The sequence below is a fragment of the Engystomops pustulosus genome, chromosome 10 (assembly GCF_040894005.1).
Source record: "Engystomops pustulosus chromosome 10, aEngPut4.maternal, whole genome shotgun sequence".
NCBI lineage: Eukaryota > Metazoa > Chordata > Amphibia > Anura > Leptodactylidae > Engystomops > Engystomops pustulosus.
Window position 1 is genome coordinate 33,477,282 of NC_092420.1, and position 23,118 is coordinate 33,500,399.

Here is a 23,118-nt window from a genome sequence, read left to right on the forward strand (position 1 = left end):
TGACAGGTCCTCTTTAAGCAAAGGAGCTTCACAGTGCTCTTCTACCCCTAGCTATTTTGTTCAGACAGAGGTATAAGGGGCTTCATAGCATTCAGATCTCCACAAATCAAATCCTTTTGATTTCATGTCTACCAGCAGTTAGGCCAATACAAACCTGCAGAAAGTATTTGTTATTTGCCCTGGAGATTTGTGTACCCATACCTTTGTGTGCATTGTTAGTAGCAGCAGGATTTAAAAATAACAATAATTTTTTATTTAACTCTTAGTGTTCAAACAGCACAGACTATACACTTCATGTAACAGTTTCACTTTTAATAATGGTTTCTGCTAATTATCTCATACTCCTCCATGTGATAGAGGCTGCCAGGCTAGTGCCTAAATAGTCCTTTATGTACACGCTATACCGAGCTCAGTAGATTTACTTCAAGGAATATCCCTTTATTGCATTTTTTACAGTCGTTGTAAAGATTTGTACGGTCATTAAATACCCTATTCAAACCATTTCATAACATTTACATCTCTGGGGTTAAAAAGATGCATGTGACTTACATGTGCAGGGCATTCTGGGCCTTGGCTGCCTCCTGTTTGGTGCTGTATCGGATGAGAGCTGTGCCCTGGGTGAGGTTGAGATGGAATGTCAGCAGGGGGCCATGCTGCATGCAGATCGTCCGGAGTGTGGAGCCGTCGATCTAACAAGACAAAGTAACTTAATTAAAAATAATACAAATATTTCCTGCATTAAATTCTACACTTGGCAATGCTTGAACATACCTGTGGTGTCAGATTTAGAAGGATAAGCCAATAGCTAGGGCGCACAGAACTGCCGTCACTCCAGGTCGAACCTATAAAAGTAGCAGAGCAGTTTCCAGACAAAATGCAGTATTCATACACATCAAGTAGTGTTCTTGGCAAATCACCCCCTGCATGAGAGGATCCTTCAACCACCTGTGGTTGAGCAGATCCTGAACTATCATCTAGAATCTAGTTACAGAGAAACAGTAAAGTAAAGTAAAACAAGGCAAGGCCCATTGATCATTTACCAGATGAAATCCTGGAGTCCTGTGCCCCCCATCCTCTGGCAGACCGAGGGGCTGTGCTGTTCCAGGGGGAATTGGTGGCTTTGGGGTTGTTGGTGAGCCCTGGAGGGGGGCGAGGCAGCCCAGGGCTATTCCTGGACATCTGATTCTTCCACATCTTGTTTGAATGATGTGAGGGGTTGTGTCCAATGGGGTCTGGCGACCAGGCGGATTTATAGTCTCCAAACTTTGCTGAGAGTGCTAATGATAAAACACAGGCTATTTGTAAAGCAGTATATTCCACATGAAACCCCATTAAGATTTCAGGCATTATACAGGGTCAATACCTGAAGTGCTGTGGATATTCTCTGAGGCACTGTAGGGCCAGGCACCAGGTGAAGGCAGCGAGGTGTTGAGGGAAGAAGTGGACCCTAGAATAGGAAAATAGAAAATCAGGAAAGACTATTTCTTGTAATATCAATTAGAAAACAACTGAGGTTACATTGCCCTCTTGTGGTGAAACCTAAAAAACAATGTAGATACTGGGTGCCATAATTGAAACCACAAATGTCCTTATGCAGGCGATCATTTACATGACTCAGTACTTGCCTGTTGGGGTGTCCTGCAGTAGCTGGTGGTCAGTATCTACGATGGGAGATGGGGTTGGACCCCCCAGCACACTGCCAGGGGTAACATAAGGGTCGGATTCTGGGTCAATATTCTGCATTCCTTTCCATGGCACGCCTGGTTGAAATTCTGCAAAATTAAAGTGGGGGAAGCACAAAGACTATTTTCCTCACCTTAAAGATATGCAAAATTTCTTATGAAAAAATAAATATTAACTTTTCTCACACACTGGAGCAACAAGTAGGCAGTCACAAGAGCATTGCTATACTATGATCACTAGGGGGCAACCTATTATGAAAACCGGTGCAAACCTTATCACCATAATTTTTAAAGCAGAATATAATATTATAAAGATTGCTAAGAATCTATATATAGAATGTGACATTTAATTAACTTTAGCTTCTTAGACAAGGGTTCTCCCATGTTATCTGCAATGCACTCATAGGGAATAAACGGCTGATCGGTGAGGGTCCAAGCTCTGGGACACCCACCAATCATGAGAAAAGTCCTCCAGAAAGAAGGTCCCATTCTAAGTAATAGGTGGAGCAGCAGGTTGAGAAAGTGAGTCACAAATTGCTGAGCTACAGGACCCCTGTTCTCCAGATTGAAGGGGGTTCCAGTAATCACTGATAAGATTTGTATCTCCTATCCTGGGGATAGGAAAAAATGCTAACTTAGCACATCCCCTCTCAAATCACAAAACCAGGTAAGCCCTGGCATTTCACAGGAGAAAAATATAAGACTAGCACCTATATGCACACCCACTAGTGACTTACCTGGGGGCCAACTGGTATTAATTGACTTGCTTCCCATTTTGCTTGAAGGAGGTGATTTGGCAGGTAACCAGCTGTCACCCGTTGGCCCTCCATGCAAACCTACAGAATCTCCAGGCATCATGTCAAACTGGTTATAGGGAGAACCACCACGATTCTTTCCGGGGGGTGCAATGGAGCCTTATGGTGGATAGAAAGGAGATTAGAAAAAAATATAATGATAAATATGGAATGATATATATAATTGAAGAATTTCTCCTTTCTGCGGTTTATACTTCAGACTTGGCTCAAAAAGTGCTACAAAAATATGTCCTAAAATTTTATGGGGCGTTTATCATGTCGGATGTCATGAAAAGGCTCTAAGTGACCACACACACTTAGAAGTCCTTGTACTCATTTTCATTTAATCCCATAATGCAGTCTCATACATGGTAGTTTCACCCTTACCATTTTTAGGTAGACTGACATCTTGGGACACTGAAGAAGGCAAACCCTCCATCATGGACGTCCACTGCTTAAAACGAGATTCTACCCCAGTCTCCTTTCCATAATCGACTCCACTGGAGCCGAAGCCTACAAATGACAGAAAAATAATAATAACAATAATGAAGTAATTGAGTATGTACATTACAAATCAACTTTGACCAAGTAGGCAATTTATTTTTTCAAGTGATTTTTGGGGCCTAACAGAAATTTCAAGGTGCAAAATAAATAAATTTAAACAAAGCCTACCCTAGGAGCTCCATTACACAGGCCTCATTTCCCTCTACTACAAAACTCAAACTCAAGTGACCATAACCCCTGATAAGTTGTCGTTGCTCATGTGACCACCATGGCCAATGTCTTGCCCAAAGAAGTCATAGGATGATCAACCCAATGGGATACTTGAGTATAACAGAATAACCCAAACACCACTGAGTTATAGCACTAACCTGATCCATAACCAGGCATGTGCCCTTTGGACTGCATGTCTGAGAGCCCTACAGGATCAAGATGAGACTTGGGTCCAGCTGGGTGTGATGGAGAGTGCTTCATACCGGGCTGCCTCTGTTGTTGCTGCTGTTGCTGCTGCTGGAGGGCACTTACCATTCGTGCCAACTGCTGGAAAATGCACAATCATGCAAAATCAATAGCTGTAAGACTACAGAGAGTAAGACTTGCGTACAGGAATACAGGAGACAACATAATGGCAGATTCACAGTACTATTGTCAGTCCGTGAACCACGGATTGTGAGGGTGCTGTGGCATGGACCGACACCACTTCAGGGGACAGACATACATGATAGTGATCTATAATGTAATGCCAGCAGTGGTGACAGTGTAAATATGATTATTCTTTGCGCTAGTAAAAAAAAAAAAGTCTGTCTGTGCAACAGGACTCTCACTGATCGACAATGGCAGTGTGAATCTGCTCTAAAAGTGGAGAAAAAAAAAAGAAGTAAAACAAGCCACTATGCTAACTTCATACGAAAACAGAAAAGAAATGTTAAAGAAAAAAATCTTTCTTTCTGGCTATTGACAGCTTCACACATTGTGACACATACGGATTTCCTGCTGGACATTAAACCCTGTGGATGTGACCTTGAAGAGGGTGTGTGGGGTTTATGCTGGAGGGCGGATTTTGTATTTTCATATTTAGTTGTTGTTAATAAAAAACCTTAATAAAAATGATCCGATTTAAAAGTACAAGGAGGGAGCTCCCTTCTGTCACCCTAAGTGTGCCGCAAATGGGTTCCTATTAAAACCAGAGCATATACATAGTAATGCAGATTGCACTCTAAATTTACATATACAGGTACAACAATATATGAGCACATGTACAGCCCACAGTGTCAACAGAGCTCAGCCGCCAATTGTTTCATGCATTCTTCCCATTTACACCCACAGATAAATGTACATTAATAGAGGCTGAACCCGTAGGGTTAGATGGTTACCTGCTGTTCTTGCTGCTGCCTGACAGCCTGAGAGATCTTCCTTTGATTCTGCAATAGCTGCTGCTGCTGCTGCTGTTGTTGCTGCAAGAGGAGCTGACAGGCCTGTGCAGAGAGGATGCAAACAAGTCAGAACCAAATACATCAAGAGGCAACGCAAATAAACTAGGGCTGATTTCCTTTGTAGAAGATTGTACCGATAAAGTCAAACCAGATGACTGGGATACAATGTTCAATGGACACCTACCACCATATTACTGGTGGTAGTGTGTCCTAATTAGGCTGCTCATTCCATCTAAGAGATGGGGGAGGGGATGCGCGGCGGTTTTATTTATTTATTTATATTTTTTTACACTTTTCTGGCATCTTTATTAACAAAATATTAACTTTGTAAAACAGCTGGAGGCGCTGAAGCGGACTGCGCCCGAGCGGCTCTCGCCTTATGCCCGGCTTTTCATTTATGCATTCCCCCAGCAGGGGATGTGCATAAATGAAAAACCGGGGAAGTCAAGAGGCGCTTGGGCACCGTCAGCCGGAGTGCATTAGGCTGTTTTAGACAGTTAATAAAGATGCCAGAAAATTGGTAAAAAAACAGCCCCCCATCCCCTAGATGGAACGAGCAGCCTAATTAGGACACTCTACCACCAATCAATCTTTTAGGGTGGCTGTACAACAGGCTAGATGCATGAAGTCTGTCATACATGATGGGTACAATGAGAGAAGAAACAGATGACAATCTTATGGTTTATGGGGTCTTCCCTACTGTCTTACAATGATGGAAATGAGATTGGAAAACTTGTATTTCTACTATCACAATACACTATTGCTGGCAGGTGTGGTGGTGGTCAAGCCTCTCTCCTGTTGTTTTTTCATCATGTCACGCCCGGGTGGGTAATACGAATTTGTAGATAACTTGGCATACATTTTTGGGCCATTATAGTGGAGATGCGTTCACGTTGATTGACTTTTTGGACCACCACCACACTCTCTTGTGTCTTGTGGAATATTTTATATGTTTTTAATATTATGTGTCTTGATTGCTGTAAATATTTATAATAAAGATTGTTTTCATTTTGATTCCCAAACAGTTCTCTGTCTGCCTTTGGGATAGATTGTTGTCCTATATGCCTCTTTTGGTATGATTATTGTGGTCTTGGCGTTAGGATCTATACAGGAATAGGGTCATCTGATTGGTATTCATTACACACAGACTTTATCCCCTTCCCCCACTGAAATAAACATGCAAGCTTGGTAATGCCAAATGGATTCCCTTTTGGCAGAAATACATGGTTTTCTAAAAACTTATATAACATTGTACTAGTAGCCAAAACAATGCTGTGCCATTTGTTACTAAAAATATTTCACTGGACACACAGTTGAGTCCAGTGTATTGATCAGGAAAGTGCCTTGGTGCCCCACAGGGTGGCTGGCAATTGACAGGTTGCTATAAATGCACAACACAGTCATTGACCGTCCCGAGTGGTGGGGTGAATGAATACATATAGAATTCTGGCATTTTATTTTGGTGGTATTGGTTTCTTACACTCACCAGCTGGAACTGCTGGATTTGAGGGAGTTGGCTCAGCATGGCAATCTGCTGAGGGGAGAGTTGGGGCCCCATGTTGAACAGTCCTGGGTTCATGTTGCTGTTAGGGAACTGCTTCAGCATAGAGGCCGAGACCTAAGATAACAGCAAAAAAATATAAAATGTAACAAATCCAAATAATAGGTCTGAAAAATGATGGCACTCTTAAAATAAAGAAGACATTATCATCTCACCTGGGGAGAAAGGAACTGGGGAGGCACTTGTGCCCGGAGGTTGGGAGATGAGTTGAGCGATGGCACAGGGTTGTGCATGCCTCGCGATTGTGCACCGCTGTTCCCGAACAGACCGTGATTGCCACCCTATACATTGGAAAGCAAGAAATGTTACATCAAATTATCTGCTGTATAGACATTCACTAAATTAAAGTGGACTTAATGTAAATGAGCAAGAAAAAAATAACTGATGTTAAAAGCAATTGATAAGCAAAATAACAAATCTTCTTCATAAGTGGGGTCTTCGATCAAGGTATTTTACAACAAAAGGGAGACCTAAACATTAATGGGGTCAGTGATGAGACTACACGGCCATCAAACGTCTGAACAAATATGGATTTAGCCATCATTTGCAAGAAAAAAAAAATAACAAAGGAAATCAGGGTAAATGGTGTATACCTAAAGTTGGAGCTGCCATAAGGACAAATTGTGTAACTTTACACCAGCTATTCCAGTTCCCTCACACTCCAAGATCTAGGTTACAAGATTTTACCCCATTAAACTACCAGCCCCCTCAGGTGGGGTATGAAATGTTGTTTCTAAAATTACATCTTTAATGTGAAATCTCACCCGTTTACTTACAAAAAAAAAAAAAAAAAATTACTCAAAAGTCATGTGAAAATGGCCATTTGAACAAGTCCTCCCCTCATCTGTTCTATAGCACCTAGAAACATTCAAACCACATCAGGCTTATGGTTCTGTGACCTACAAAACCAGAGATACAAGGAGATAACAATCCAGTCCCAGACTTTCTTTTGTGACTGTGCATTTCTTTGGTTCTGTAGCTCACCCAGGGACGAAGTGAAAGTGTTATCCGAAGTGTCTGAGGTAAAAGTGTTCTAATCAATCAGATTTAAGCTTTAATTTTTCAAACAGCTGTGGGAAAATGAATGCTGCCCTCTGATTGGTTGCAAGGCAACTAGAACATTTCTGTGTCTTAAGGGACACTACCCCTGCAGCCAACTTGACGACTCTCAGACAAATATGACTTGTGTACACGTCCCCTTACAGTAGGGTAATAAGGCATAGCTCAGTCCAACTAGTAACACTGTGTGAGCCCAAAAAAGGGAGAATTCCCATCTCAAATACTGTGGGTCTTATAGGCAGGTGCTGCCTCTTCACAATGTTATTGTAACCACTGCAGTGGTTGTCCATGAAGTCTATCATAAAGCCAGGGCATAACCCAGGCATATGACATCCCTAACGGGAATGAAAATACCCTTTAACACATATTTATTAAATGCACTTTTGCAGTCAATGATTCACAGCAAGGTCCAAACTATACGGTTTGTAATATTTCACAGAAAAGATAGTGTGCCTTATAAGGTGGTCCGAAGCACACAATTCTTACTTGTCTAGCAGCGAAGGTTTGGGGGTTGAGGCCCGAACCAATAGCCCCCAGGCCCACGGATGGGAGCGAGGAGCCGGAGGGAGATAGCTTGTAGCTGGGGGAGGGAGAAAAGGGAGAGCACGGAGCCTCGTCCCCAAGGCACCCGTCTTGATTGGAGAAAGGCAAAGTCAGCTAAAGCCAGTCAGGGGTGTTGGTTAGTGATGCAGCAGAAGGCAAAAGGGAGAAGGAGAGACAGACACAGAAATTCTATTCAGTGCAAATGAAGGATGAGCCACTGCTTTACTAATCACATTCACTTTCTTACGTAGACAGCATGCAAGAAGGATCCAAGTGAGAGATCATTTAGAATAGTAACACTATGAGAAGTCTACGCAACATGTTAAGTTCATGGTCCCACAGGGCAAATACTACACTCAGGGGATGGTCACAGATGATTCATTACATTCCAAACCAGGAAATGGGGAGGACAGTTTCCTTATCGGAGGGCTCTATTTCACATACTGATGGCAAAACCAAGAAAGTAGGTCGTCACTACTGCAATGGCCACTACCAAATATAGGCTGTTATAGACTATGTGGCGACCACTATGGGGCTATGAAAGACACACACTATATATTAAAATGTAAATAGCAATATCATTGAAAAGGTTATTCTGACCACTGGGATCACAGGAAAGTTTTACAGTGTTCCCGCTTTGAGTAGCAAGAGTACATCCCTTCCCATGGCACTACCGGAAACAGTACAAGTTATTTTCGGCAGTGCAGTAGAGATGTATAGGTTGCTGCAAGCATGCACATACAGTGCTTTGATGCTGGCAGGGCTCATTACTTGTGTGCTGAACCCATGTCAGACCTTGAAGATCAGAGAAAAGGTAAGTGGTGAGGAAAGCTGATGCCCATGAATTGGTATTAATTTAGGAGTCATAGGTAGTGATGTGGAAGGGAGAATATACATTTTAAAAAGTATGACAAGGGGTACAGTACTTTCTGTACCAGTCACGTCCAACATCAGAAATCAACGAAGGGGAAATAATACAATACAATATTCGTGTAGATGCTTTGACTTTCCTGATCATAGAGAATGGCATCGATTCCTATTGCCATCAGCCTTAATACTTGCCCACAAAGACGAATACGCACCTTCTCAAAATAAGGCCCGCTGTCTGCGGCTCCCATCTCTTTGGAATTGGGCAGACGGAAGCCAGACCGGTCCTTCCGCATCATATCATTGAAATCCCCGAGATTCATGCCCCGCTTGTCCGCCTCAAACTTCTTATCTGGAAGAACACCTGTGGGCAAGGGGGATCACCATTAAGCTTTGGTATGTAATAAGTGGAAACAGCACGTGTTGTTACGCCACGTAGAACAGAGTCAAAATGCATACAAACTCACCAACAGGGTGGTCCATCTTACTAGCAGATGAGTCATCCACTTGGCTCTATAAAGGACACAAAACATATTAAAACACATTGATTATTGTGGTACAGGCTCTCCAGAAGCACTCCAATCTAGGCAAACATTAACCATACAATGTATGTATAGCATAAGCATCAGAGGCTGGGCCCCAGAGTGATAAAGAAATGAAGGTTACTGAAGGAAATACTAGTTCTTTCTGCATACTGTACAACTACAAAGATAAACATTTAGGAAATGCCTCCCAATCTTAGCACTGTGGGGTTGCATTCACATGGAACGAGTCTGCTTTTCCACTGTGGAACATCCACAGCATTTACAGTAGCAGCGAAGTGGATGTAATGGGAGGGTAGAGGTTAACATAACAACAAATGGCATACTAATAAGAAATAAAGACTGTGCCGTAGGGTGACATAAAGCTGATATCCTCATAGAATAGCCATGGTCGCCGCTAATAAACCCCTTAGATCATGCAGTAAACAGAGGGTTTGTGTGTGTATCCAATAACTTATTTAAGCAAACTGGTCCCCCTGAAAACAGGCTCATAATCAGATGCTTTATACCGGTGTAAAGACACAGATACCATTCATGTCTGATCATACGACTTACCAGTAATCCCATGTTAGAAAACTGTTTGGACAATGGGTTTATCCAGGAATCATTGTTTCCCCCCTTTAGGGGACCCTGAAAATAAAAAGACATTGCATAATGGTTGGAAATATCATATGGGACCTGGCAATCGTAAAATCCAGCTTCATGCGAGACTAGTTTTTGGATTGAAATGGATGCAAGCCGGGCCACATTCCTTAGCAGTAATTGATATACTCAAGTTAAAATGGCTGTCACAGCTGGTTTTATGTTTGTTACCAGGGCCAGCGTCAGCACTGGTCATACCTGGGAAAGTGCCAGGGCCCAGAGCTGCTGGTGGGCCCACATAAGGCTGTACATAAGGAATCTATGGGGACAAGGGGGGTCCGTATCTAATAAATCCATAGAGGGCGAGGGGGGCTTTTAGTATAATAACCATGAGTGGGCTGCTTGGTATGATAAACTAGGGAATATTATACTAGGCCTACAGAAACCTGGTGCACATGGAAGGGATTTGGATAAGCAATAGCGATTCTGACCCCGGTGACTCTAGCCTTAAAGGCAATAATCACATTATAGGATATGTCAGAGAGCTCTTACACCATTGCATCCCTGCATCCAATTACGCAAGGACCCCCCCCCCCATCCACAACCTCGTCAGAAATACATTTTTATTATCTATTTTTTATTTTGTACAATATAAAATATAATAAAAGATAAGCACTAATAAACAGCACTCTCAGAGCACCTTGTGGCATAGCACAGGGCCTTTACTTTTCAGTGTATAAATGTTTCCAGTCTTACAGGAGCCTCACCTTGATCTGTGGTTTCTTTCCTTGGCCCCACCCTGCCGAATTATGGGAGGAGCCACTTCCCTGAGAACCTGCGCTATTCCAGACACCACTCTCCTCCTCTTCATCCCAGCTGCTGTGACGCGTCCCCGCCACCGGTCCTTCAGTCTCTCCCCAGCCGTCTTGCATAGTTTTTGTACCTGCATAAGAGAACATGTCTGTATGTGGCATTACTGCAGACCTCACTGGATTTAAATGTAGGGGGGAAAAATGAAGACATGAAGAAATAACAAAACAATACACTTCTTCATAGAGGGACTCACCAGTTTTCATGGCACTGGGAGCTACAGGGGCTGCATTTCCCCAACCTGGGGTTGGAGGTCCTGTCTCTTCACCTTCTCCCCATCCGGAGGCAGGTTCAGACGGCTCACCCCAGGCTGACGTCCCATTATCAGCTGGAGGACCCTTATTTTTGCTCCAAACTATGAAGAGAATTACAGAAGTTTGGTAGAAAACAGAAGCAGTGGTCTCACCTGCCACTATATGACCAATATACATTACCAGTTCAGACTGGGATACTGAGGATGTGTTCATATGTGGAGTTTGCAATGCGTTTACAAAAGTAATGAAAATGCCCGGAGCTCGATCGCATCTGGGTTTCCAGTGAAACGCATGCGAACGGTCACCAGTACCCAGTGTTTTGTATGTACACAAAGCAAAACACAATGAGAAAGAACACAATGTAACAGGCGCCCACTGATTGCTACTATTGGAGCGGCCGGATTATGGCCCCCACATCATACTGAGGTGTAGCCAATACGACATGGCTGTTCTAATAATCTCTGATAAGAGAACAAATGCGGTGGTAAGACTGCAGCTCGTCCTCCCTCCATGTTTCAGAGCACGCTAAGCCTCCGTTCACATCACATTTAGCACCTGTGACCAAGGAGCGCATCAGCCTCCCGATATAGATCACCGACTGAAGGCTGCAACACATCGCTATCTATAGGCATCAGGGACTCCAACATACACAACCTATCTGGGTCACAGGCATTTGGCAGTGACCCTATATACTATGTATACAAACATGACTTCTATGCTTTATGTTTACATATCCTCTCAAACAGATGTGAATGTGCAACTGAAGTTCCTGCATACAGCAAGGGCAGGAATCCGCGTCCTCCGTAACCCCCACAGGATCCATTGTAGTCCATGGAAACAGGCCTGTATGTAGTCCCTATCCCACAGACTGCACACCTCCAGACAATGGGGAGCCCTTGCATTATACCAATATACGATTAATACAGTGCCGAAAAAGCGCCAGTCTGGCCGCACATGGGAAGTCCATGCTTATTTCGTTATAATGCAAGGACTCTGTACACGGTGTGTAGTGTGTGGGATAGACGGACATACAATTGTGTTAGAAGGCCTAAGGCTGTGTTCATACCTTGCGATTGAATTGAGTTTCAAAATTCAATTAAAACACAACATGTAAACACAGCCTTAGAGTGCGTTCACACATTCAGTTTTTCAGATGCAGTTTTTGAAGCCAAAAGCAGGGGAGTATCATAATGGGTGAGAACATATCATTGAGAGGCGGTACTCTAGTACTGGTTTGGACATCAAAAACTGCATCTGAAAAACTGAACGTGTGAACAAAGCCTGCAAGAACTCCTGGAGATGTCTCAGCCTGCAGTCAGTGTCACGTCAATTATACATGCAAATCAGACAAAATAAATTTCCTGATTTTTCACAATGTAAGATACTAATGCACAAATATATCTAATTTTATCTGCCATCTTTGGAGCCAATGGTAATTATCACAATCACTTACAATGCCTGGTGTTATTGCTGCAGGCCCCTGCCATACCAGAAGTAGTGGGGATCCAGTAATCACGATGGGCAAGAGTTCCAGAACATAGATGTCAGTGAGGACTGAATGGCCACAGCGATCACTGGATCCCCACTACTTTCAATCAGGGATGCAGGAGGAATGGTTTTCTTCATTGGTGACGTATAAACAGCTGTGTCCCAATGTTAACACAGCTGCTTACACTTCCAGCAATAATGAAAACCATCCACATGAATAGTAAAAGCGTTTAAAAATGCAGCCAAAATATGGCAAGTGTGAACACACCCTGCAGTAAATAGAGGTCTGTCCGTGGTCATGTGATGGTTACGGCTCGTGGGAGTAAGCAGACATCTGTCTTGTAACACGCTGTATATCTCTGTGACATCACATGACCATGGACGGCTTTCTGTTCACTGGAAGTAAACACTAAGGCCACGTTCACACGGCGCGCTGCATCACATTTTTTGCTGTAATTTTGATGCATTCCAAAGGCTTGAATCGTGATCACACGCAGAGGTAACATTGTGGTTTAGCAAATTCTGTGGAAACGTAATGTAACATTAGCTTGTGACCAAGGCTGAAGTCTTGGAATGTGTCAAAAACGCAACAAAAAACGTGATGCAACGCATGGTGTGAACGTGCCCTGAAGCTTACCATATAATGAAAACCATAAAGAATTGTTACACAAAGTATATTGGAAAATTGCATATTATCATCATCACAAACAATAACTTTTACAATATAATAAAGACCTAGAAAAGACCACACATCTAATTTTAAAGGTAACTGAGGGGATGTTCACAGTTTTTTAGATGCAGTTTTTTTTTAATGTCCAAACCAGGAGTGGAGTGAAAATAGCGGAGCAGCAGTAACTCTTATTGACATATTCTCACCCATTATGATCCAGACCTGCATTTGGCTTCAAAACCTGCATGTGAAAAACTGAACGTGTGAACGCACCCTGACAAATCAAGCAAATTCCTCCTGCCCTCAGTAAAGACAACTGATACAAAAGATAATTTGGGACAAATGATAGCAATAACAGGTTTGCTCATACCTGATGGCGTTGCCTTGTTGGCTACAGGCCCTGGCATTCCCTGCTCCCGTGGCATCTGTCCAGGGTTTCCTTGCGCGTTCTTGTCCCACAAGCTAACATTCTTGTAATTGTAATTGCTAGGATCCCCCCAGGCTGCAGTACCATCGTCAATGTCCATTTTACGCCCGATGTTTTGGGTTGATGGCTCCTCCCAGCCACTTGGTTCTTCATCCTTCGGCACGGAAGGGGTAGGACCACCTTTCCATCCTGGGTTAGGTGGCTGTCGCCCAGGTCCGGGTGTTGGAGGTTGCGGACCCCAAGAACCAGAGGACTGTGCAGCTGGGGCGGCTTCCTGCTGCTTATTCCAGGGTACGGGAGGCCTAGGTGCTTCTCCCCAACTACCTCCACCGGGTGGCCTTTTACTCTCTTCCCAACCACTTCGAGAAGCTGGGTTAGTGTTAGCCCCATTGCCCCAAGAGCCAACATCATTTTGCCCTACTTCTCCCCAGCCAGAGGAAGCTTTGTTTCCTGAACCATCCCAGCCAACAGGGCCTTTGGGAGGCTCCATGTCCTCACTATTGCTTCCTCCCCATCCATTCTTTCCAGCAGACCAGCCACTTCCAGGATTAAGTTGTCGCGTACCCCAACTTTGCTCAGTACTTGAACCATTATCATTGTTCCATCCAGGACCTGCCTTTTCCTCTTGACGTCCACCAACCCCACCCCCATTTCCCCCACTACCACCCCAACCAGATGGGCTATTTTTATAGTCATTCCAGCTAGTTGCTTTGGTGTCCTTCCATTCCTGACCGGATGAAACAGGGGCAGGGGTTTCTCCCCAACCAGACTTATTTTGATTGCTTTGGTTGGGGGCATCCCCCCAACCCCCTGAGCTCTTTGCTTGTGATGTATTTTCCCAGCCTTCAGTGCCACGGTCTGCTTTACCATCAGGTCGAGAAGTCACTTCCTCCGAATCCCATGCTGCATCTTGCTTTATCTGGGTTTGGCCCCAGCCCGTGTTGGAAAGTACTCTAGGATCTAAGTCTGTTCGATTTAGCATGGACTGCAAAACAGCCTGACTATCTGTGAGAGTAGATCTATGTGAACGCCGACTACAGGAGTTCAAGCTGTCTCCACTACCCCCAGCCTTGGGGTTACTTCCAGTGCTTTGCCCACCTGCCTCACTTCCTGCAGAGCTGGGAGAGCGCCCCCAACAAGCCGATGATGACGAGTTGCCCTGGTTCTCGGATAGTGAGTGGCCCTTCTGATTGTCCCATGCTCCAGTGCTAGAATTTCCTTGGCTTGAACCCCCCCAATCTCCAACCTTTAAGTCCTCTTGTCCAGACGGCTGCTTCCATTCTCCCTGAGACACCCCACCTGCCACCAATTTGTTCCCTTCACCCCACTTTACTTCACTGGGATCTGCCTGTGAGCCATATCCCCAAGAACCATTTCCACCACATTTGTTATCCCAAGAATCTCCCCTGGACCCATTGGGCCTATGAGATGAAGACACTTTCCTTGCATCCTCCCTCTCTCGTCCATTATTTCCAGAATTGCCATGTCCACTATTGGCATCTCCTGTGACAGACTGACCCCTTGTTGCCCCCCAAGTGCCCACCCCTCCATTCTTTCTTTCTCCAGTGCTTTGAGCAGAGAGGTCAGAACCTCGGCAGGCATCCCCAGCCCCAAAGGCAGTTCCCTTGTTTTCAAGGGGATTTGAAGAATTTGAGTTCGTAGAGTTAGTGTTTCCATTTTTTGGTCCGTCAGTGTGATGGGTTGTTGCCGGATCCCTGCCCGAGGCTGCAAACCCGGCACCCGCATTTTCCATCTTTGACTGCTGCTCCCGAGAGGTTGGACCCGTGGGGCCAAGCTGTGCGCTGGAGAAGCTGCCGTCTGGCTCTGGGTTCCCTTTCCTGCTGCCTTCCTGAACCAGGGCCGGCCAGGCCGACGGGTTGGTATTTGGGTTAAAATTGCCGAAACCAGAGGCAGGCCCCGTTCTTTCAGACCCACCCATATTCCTCCAGTTTCCTAGTCTATTAACGCCCTCTGTAGCAGGGTTGGAAGACGGGACGGGCTTAGCCTTGGGATCAGCTTTCCATACCCCCTGGATACATTCACCGCCAGGCTGTTGCTGCTGCTGCTGTTGTTGTTGGCCTTGGCCCCCCCTTCCTTTGTGATTAGTGGCGCTTCCTTGTGGGGGACCCTTCTCCGAGGCTGGGTTCGAGGCACTGTTGTTGTCTGTGGCGTTTTCGGAAGGGGGCTCTGCGTCCACGCCGGCTATGCAAGGCCACTCTTCCATATCCGACCCGTCTACAATCACTTTGTCCCAGGCGTGGGGAGGGTTTGCGTTGGGGCCGCTGCTGGATGGGGCTCCCGAGCCCCAAGTGGAATTTGCATAATTTGAATTAGCAGCTGCCCCTGACGATGAATCTGAAAAAAAAAAAAAAAAGGAAAATGAGCTTAAACTTGAACAAACCAGCAAGTCTTTAAATGATATTTGACTTCATCTATAAAGTACTTGGAGGGATTATACACTGACCACCTATCCATAGGAGTTTAAACAAGGGTCTAACCATTGGGTATTTGTACAGCAGGCCCGCACAAGGGACCCGAATGTTCCGAATAAATGCTGTGCTGGCATGCAGGAACAACTAGCACTCACTCATATTCACTATTATGGGACTGCAGGACTATCCATCATGGAAAGCCCCTTTTAGGATGCCAGAAGGGAAGATATGTAGATACGGCAATATCCCTGTTATAGCCTGTGCAGTCAATATGCCAAACACAACTGTAGTGCAATCTGACAAAGAAATTGTTGTGCACCTCTGCCTTGAAAAGTATCAACATAATAAAAATTCAAAATCCAACATTACAAAAATACTAAAATGCTAATACATTGTGAAATCTGATGTGCGCCTATGTTACACTGACAGAGGATACACACACATCGTTAGAGACGTTTCTGTTTCCACTCTGACGGATAAAAGCCAACGTTTTGAACCTACATAAGAGTCTACAGATGTCTGGACAGAAGTCTTGAACACCACATGGGTTGCCCCTCAAGAGGCCTCAATATGTGAAAGAGATTCTTAGAGCCTGAAAAGCTATTCCAGAACACCATGTACACTGCCGCTCTCCACAGAAAGGGGCCTTTGTGTTGTGAAGAGACCCTGCCACATGCAGAGAAGACTACGCTGCTATTCCCAATGCGTCCTGCACCACACAACTACTGCAGTACATACGGGATATCAGGATATCTAACATTTGTATAGTGGTCAAAACAGAGGCAAAGAGCAAACAGCTATGACATATGTAGATAGTTATAACTGAACAACAACATTATCATAGGTTGTGATTCCAGGCCCCTCTAATGTAGCTCTCTGGCTGTTGCAACCTACAGATTCTTTTGTAGCTGTACAGTGAGGCTGCATTCACATGACAGCCCGGGGTGGGCACACGTTGGGCGCGCTGAAGAGGAGAGGTGAGTGCTGCTCGCCCCTCACTATAGAAAACAAGGTTGCATAGCCGTTCTTATGGCCAAAGACAGAGCATGCTTTATCTGTTTTGCGGCCACGGCATGGTGAACACAACGGCTTGGGTGCCATAGACGGCTATGGAGGAAGTATATCCAGCCGCTAATTTGTTGCTGTATATATGTCCCACATATATATTCATGTGAATGCAGCCTTAAAGGGGTATTACCATTACAGCAAATAAAAATGTTATTGTTTGAATAATGAAAAGTTGTACAATTTTCAATATACTTTCTGTATAAATTCCTCTGTTTTCTAGATCTCTGCTTGTTGTCCTTCTATAGGAAAGTTCATTGTTTATTATAAGTGGAGGGAAATCTGACCATGGTCGCAAAGGTGCACGGCTCGTTATATCACACGGCTCTCATTACTCTATGTCAGTGGTGGCGAACCTATGGCACGGGTGCCAGAGGTGGCACTCAGAGCCATTTCTGTGGGCACTCAGACCATCGCTCCAGGACAGAGTTCACTAAATAGGACCAAATCCACCTGCAGTCCCATGCAACTTAAGAGATGCTGTTTTAAAGCGACATTTCATTTGCTTTTTGGAACTGCGGGAAAAGTTAGGCGTTGACAGAAGTACAATGTAGTTCATCCTGCTGGACCCACTATTCTTTCTCTACAGAGGTACCCTGGAGAGAAGCTACAATGAGGGTCTGCATCTGTGTTCCTTCTTTCAACTGTATTGGTGGCCTCAGGGGGTCAATACGATTGAAAGATGAGGAAGAACAGGTAGCAATAAGTTACTGCTTAAAATGTTGTGTTGGCACTTCATGGTAAATAAGTGGATTTTGGTTGAAGTTTGGGCACTCGGTCACGAGAAGGTTCGCCATCACTGCTCTATGTGGTACTAACGAGCCGTGCACCCATGGTCAGATTTCAGTCCATTGAAAGTAAACAAACAAGCTATCTGTAGAAGGACAGCAAGCAGAGATCCAGAAAACTGAGGGATTGCTACAGAAAGTATATTGGAAAATTGTATTCTTTTTAATGACACAAACAATAACAAATGTACTACATCTAGGTCCTGTTAAAGTATCATTCTGGGTGGTGCAGTGAAAATGGTAGACTCCTATAAAAGAGCTTCTAAAATATTTGAAGGACTCCCCCACCGTTCAGCTGATTGGAGATGTATTTGCATTTCTAACCATACAATGCTGCAGACAGTGTTAGGTGTTGGCCCTGGAAAGCTGTGTCACCATACTTTTGTCTGTGTTGTTAATTGCAGAAGGATTGTAAAAACTTATTTATATTCCAGGATTGTAGCTGGACTTCAAAAACATTGGGAGCAGCCATCTGGTTGACTATTATAGCAATGGGGAGGGGCTAAGGAACATTATGAATGCAGGGATCAAAGAACCCAGCAGTGTGAGGAAACTCCAGATGTGTTTCAAATCCAGCTACAATTCTGGAACATAAATCAATTTTTGCACAGTTCTGCTGCTAACAAACTGTTAGAACTGTGATTAAAAGGAAATCTAGCATCAAAATGAAGCATGATAAATCAGGGAGCCTTGTCAGATTGCCATCCTCTCTATTGTCGAGAAAGGTCTCCCCCGCCCTCCTGCTCTTTTGGCACTTCCACCCTCGCTCTGACTGCTATAATCTGAGTGGGTGAGTGGGTGGGTGGGGGGAGTGCTCACAGTGTAACAGCTTGTGAATCTACAGCACGTTTGGGCCCTGGTAATGCCCCCAGAGCAGTATTTCAAAAGATGATTTTAGAATGACCCCCTAAAATAGTTGTCATATTGTCACTTCAACGCGCTTTAGCTTAATAGTAGCCTTAAAGGAAATGTACCATCAAAATCAAGTATGATAAACCAGGGACACTTACTCATAGATCCAGACACTGACTGCGGTTGTCCTTTTAAATTTGTTTTCCACGGCCTCCGTCCTTCTAAAATCATCTTTTAAAATTATGCTCTGGTGGTGTTACCAGAGCCCCAATGTGAGCACTTCCCACTCCCACTCAGATTATAGCAGTCAGAGCGAGGGTGGAAGTGCCAAAAGAGCGCGGGGGAGACAGTGTACCAGCCTGTAAAGCTACAGGCTGAGGGGCTCTAGTAACAACTCCCAGTGCCATTCTGGTTCATTAAATAATAGTGAAAATTTATTTTAGAAGAAAGGAGGCCATGGATAACAAATACAAGATGACCACCACAGCTGCGGTGCCTGGATCAATGAGTAAGTGCCCCTGGTTTATCATGATGGATTTTAATGGTAGATTTGCTTTAAGGCTACTTTCAAGATAAAGCCTGTCAAAGGTTTTAAAAATATATATCTTACTGTCCATTGCTTCATTTGTTACAAAGTGACAATATCTATCTATGCAGTCGACAGTGCTCACTTTTCATTAGAAAGGATGATGAACTTGAACTCTGACAAGGTTTGTACATATACTAGTTTATGTTGTACCTTTGGGGTTTTTTTTTTTCCAAATAAAATTTTAAAGTGTGAATTTTTCTAATTTTTACAAAACTAATTCCACCATTGGCTTAAACAACCTTTTGTTCCTCTATAAAGAGAATAAAGCTCAGAGTAAACACTGTCCAAAAAAAAATCTGAATTCTAAAATCCCTTCTGCTGCTTGAAACTTTGCAGATCTCACCCCTGACCGCAGACATTGGCGCAGGAAGAAATAACCATGAGAGGATAAAAGTAGATTCTTGTGTGTAGATTGGTGACAAGTCACACTGGAGCCCAATGTTCATTGCTACTGGGGCATACGTAATTTGCTGTATGCTATATGATATTTCTAGCACTTTGTGACTCTAGATGGAAGATTGTGAGAGTTACTAGAATAAAATATTGAAATAACAACCGGGATCAGTTTTAGGCGCAGTCTGACCTGTGTTCAGCAGGTTCTGATCCCCTTTTGTTTTTCCCTATTATAACAGAAGGCAATCTTTCCATCCTAAAACAGTGTGTAGCGAAAACCCTCAATGCAGGTGTGAACTGAACCTTAGAGGTGTGCCTGGGGTGAATAGAAGAGATAGAGCAATCCATGATTGAGGCTATGGCACCACCTTTCTTACCTGTAGCGGGTCCACTCTCCCCCGGCAGCAGTGCTCCTGCCCCTGGCTGTGCGTTGCCTGGGCTAGTCCCTGGTGCAGTGGAGGAGGGGGGAGTCCCTGCTCCTCCCCCCAGCAGCATACAGGACGCTGGAGGGGGCTGCCCCCGTTTCAGTAACACTTTGTGGTCCTGCTGGCAGCGGAATCGCGGTGGCACCTCCCGAGGCATGTAGCGGGCGGTGCTGGGCGGTTGTCCGTTCGGCACTGCCACCCTTTTGGCATTGTTGCCACCATTTACTGGTGGCGAGGGGGAACTGCCAGGTAGGCTGGCGGCCGTCGCTTGGCTTGAACTTGGTTTCGTCACTTCGGGCACTTTGGTTTTTTGTTCTGTGACCTGTCAAGGTAAGTATATTGTAGTTACATCAGCTTGTAAGAAAAGGATATTCTTGTAACAAAAACTTTAAGAATTGCTAAAATTCAAACGTTTTTTGACCGACTGCTTAAAAACGGCAAAAAAAGCCACGTGTGCTATCACCCTCAGGCTACAGTCACATGGCCGTATGGAGGACGTAGGTAGGGCAGCAAGCTTGTGGCCGTATACACGTCTCCCTTAGACGGCAATGGCCACGCGGAGCGATGCGGTGCCGCACATGTACCACTCCGTACAAAGATAGGACGTCTTTCCCCGTGTGCCGTACATTTCTATAGAGAGGGGAGGGGTCACCCCTCCTCCTCTCCAGCGTGCCAGGCGTATGCCGGCCCAACCATATGTCCGTCTAAATGCAGCCTAAGGGTGAAGACACACGTGGCGTTTTTAGGCCGTTTTTAGTTAGTGCGTTTTCACATCGTTAAAAAACGCATGCGTTTTTGACCAGTTTGAATTAAGATAATTGGTCAAACCTGCCAAAAACGTATGCGTTTTCAAAACGGCCCAAAAATGCCACGTGTGTCTTCACCCTAAGGGTGAAGACACACGTGGCGTTTTTAGGCCGTTTTTAGTAGAGCGTTTTCAGATCGAAAAAACCCCGCATGCATTTTTTAAATGCATTTATGCATTTTTGAAAACGCATGCGGTTTTTGAAAACGCATGTGATTTTGACAGGTTTGACCAATTCAAACTGCTCAAAAACGCATGGGTTTTCAAAAAACGCATGCGGTTTCTACGATCTGAAAACGCACTAACTAAAAACAGACCAAAAACGGCCTAAAAACGCCACGTGTGACTTCACCCTTAGTGTGCGGTCATACGTGGTGTTTAACGCATGAGTTTTAAAATGCATTGCAACAGCTGAAGAGAGATTTCCCTAATTAAACTGACATTAACATTTGTGTTTACAGTAACAAAGTCATGTGTTCACAGTATTGTAACATGCGTTAGCGGTTGCGTTTTGGAAACACACATGTTAACAGCTGTTTGATTAGACAAATCTCTCTTCAGCTGTTGCTTTGTGTTTTGAACTTAAATCGAAAAATCCCCAATAGGCACAATCACCTGGGTTTTACATCAATACTTCAGGAAATAGCTGTGGTATAGGTAGTAAAACAACCCACCCTTAAAGGGAACCTAAAACCAGATTTTACCCCATTAAACTACTAGCCCTAGTATGAAATGTCCTTCATTTATGCAATATCTCCTCCATTTACTCCTCCAAAACAAAGCTCCTCCAAATTCATGTGAAAATGAGAGGAGTCATTACTTCAGATGCCCCTATCTTTGCTTCTGTAGCATCATGAATCATGAAGGTGTCATACTAAAGATAAATATCACATCTTTCAGATCGCATCAGACATGTGGTTCTGTGAGCTACAGAACCGGTGATTAACACAGTTGTAAAATGCGGCATCTCCTGTTACATAGATCAAAGAACCACAAGGCTGATGCAATCTGAAAGAGGAGATCCTTATCTTTGTCATATTAAAGAGATTCTAGGGCAGTGATGGCTGACCTATGGCACTGGTGCCAGAAGTGGCACTCAGAGCCCTTTCTGTGGGCACTCAGACCATCACCAGAGATGACTCCAGGTATCTTCCAGCAGTCCCAGACAGCCCAGGACTTGCTGTGCACAGAGCTATATTAAAGTGACAGCTCTACCTGGGACTATTTTCTGCTTTATTGGTGTCCTCAGTGAAAACTGTGACAGAGAAGGGAGTATAACTCACAAATTAAATTTCTGTGTTGGCACTTTGCGATAAATAAGCGGGTCTTTGTTGCAGTTTGGGCACTCTGTCTCTAAAAGGTTAGCCATCACTTTTCTAGGTGCCACCTAATAAAATAAATGCGACAATCTCCCCAGCAGCCTCTAAAAGTAACTCCTCTCAGTCAAAATCTGACTCTTCTCTGTTCGTTTTCACATGACTTTGGAGATTTTTTTTTTGTAGGTAAACTGGTTAAATCTGACAGAGGGAATTGTAGAAGTTTAGTGGGGTAAAACCTGGTGACAGGTTCCCTTTAAAACATGATCTATTGAACTTAGACAAAACATAGTCAGATGCAGAATTTGAAGCTGAGATAGTGAGTAGAAGCCAGTTTAGAAAACATCTACACCAAATGGTAAGCGGATATGAAGTGGCCATTAATCGTTGCCAGGTAGAAGTCTGAAGAACGGAATCTGCATCAATGAATTTGTGGTTTTCAAGCCAAAGTGCTTTCTCTTCAGCCTGTAATTGCTTGTCCCAGGAGGAGGAGGGCAGCGGAGGAAGTGAACGTACAAAAGACGCAGGTATTCTACACAAAAACTTCAGTGTGAGACTTCTGAGAAACTCCAGGACAGGGACGTCAATGTTAACCCAATACATCCTGAACCGGTTTACAGCTCAGAATAATTTCATGAAAAAGTAGGACTATCCCTACCCTGGTAATCCATCAAGGACAACTACTCCAACTCCATTATAGAGAAGGAAGCGATTACATATGTAGTACTGCGCAGATATGAGGGTCTGGGGGCGGCTGCTTTTAAAGCGATCCAGCTGCAACATACAGTGAGCGTCTATAGACCTGATTTACATAGGTTGCGATAAATCCTTTCACACAGACGTGTGGTCACAGTGGTTAGTGGAGAGTTTATTATTATATAGATGAATTATGCTTCGTTAATGGCTCCCTGTGCTTGTTAGGCCACTTAGGTACCCCAGGGCCAAGTCTTTCTGTGGCTATTCCAAGAAATTGGAATGCTGGGGAAACCAACTTATATTTGCCTGGCAAACCATAAGGCAAGTGCTCAATCGGAGGTCCCCAGTCCACAGAGGTTGTTCACATGGTGCATAAGTATTCAGACCTTTTGTTGTGACACTCACATTTAACTCACATGCTGTCCATTTCCTTCTTATCCTTGTTTAGATGGTTCAAATCCTTCATTGGACTCCAGCATGTGTT

General features: G+C 44.2%; 1 protein-coding gene across 4 annotated transcripts in view; it reads right to left on the reverse strand.

Annotated features, from left to right (window-relative positions):
* The window catches only part of TNRC6B (trinucleotide repeat containing adaptor 6B), an 81,949-nt gene that overhangs the window by 15,763 nt on the left and 43,068 nt on the right, over positions 1-23,118 (reverse strand). For 3 of the 4 annotated variants that reach the window (XM_072126668.1, XM_072126669.1, XM_072126670.1), the window contains 19 exons: positions 19,770-20,139; positions 13,217-15,628; positions 10,631-10,789; positions 10,332-10,507; positions 9,538-9,612; positions 8,908-8,953; positions 8,656-8,804; positions 7,517-7,687; positions 6,127-6,252; positions 5,897-6,028; positions 4,351-4,452; positions 3,349-3,517; positions 2,864-2,989; positions 2,420-2,596; positions 1,626-1,772; positions 1,364-1,447; positions 1,041-1,277; positions 772-842; positions 550-689 (listed from right to left, as the gene is read on the reverse strand). In XM_072126668.1, coding sequence (XP_071982769.1) covers positions 550-689; positions 772-842; positions 1,041-1,277; positions 1,364-1,447; positions 1,626-1,772; positions 2,420-2,596; positions 2,864-2,989; positions 3,349-3,517; positions 4,351-4,452; positions 5,897-6,028; positions 6,127-6,252; positions 7,517-7,687; positions 8,656-8,804; positions 8,908-8,953; positions 9,538-9,612; positions 10,332-10,507; positions 10,631-10,789; positions 13,217-15,628; positions 19,770-20,139 — 5,069 coding nt within the window. The remainder of the gene's footprint in view (positions 1-549; positions 690-771; positions 843-1,040; positions 1,278-1,363; positions 1,448-1,625; positions 1,773-2,419; positions 2,597-2,863; positions 2,990-3,348; positions 3,518-4,350; positions 4,453-5,896; positions 6,029-6,126; positions 6,253-7,516; positions 7,688-8,655; positions 8,805-8,907; positions 8,954-9,537; positions 9,613-10,331; positions 10,508-10,630; positions 10,790-13,216; positions 15,629-19,769; positions 20,140-23,118) is intronic. The other variant, XM_072126671.1, reaches the window with a different exon arrangement.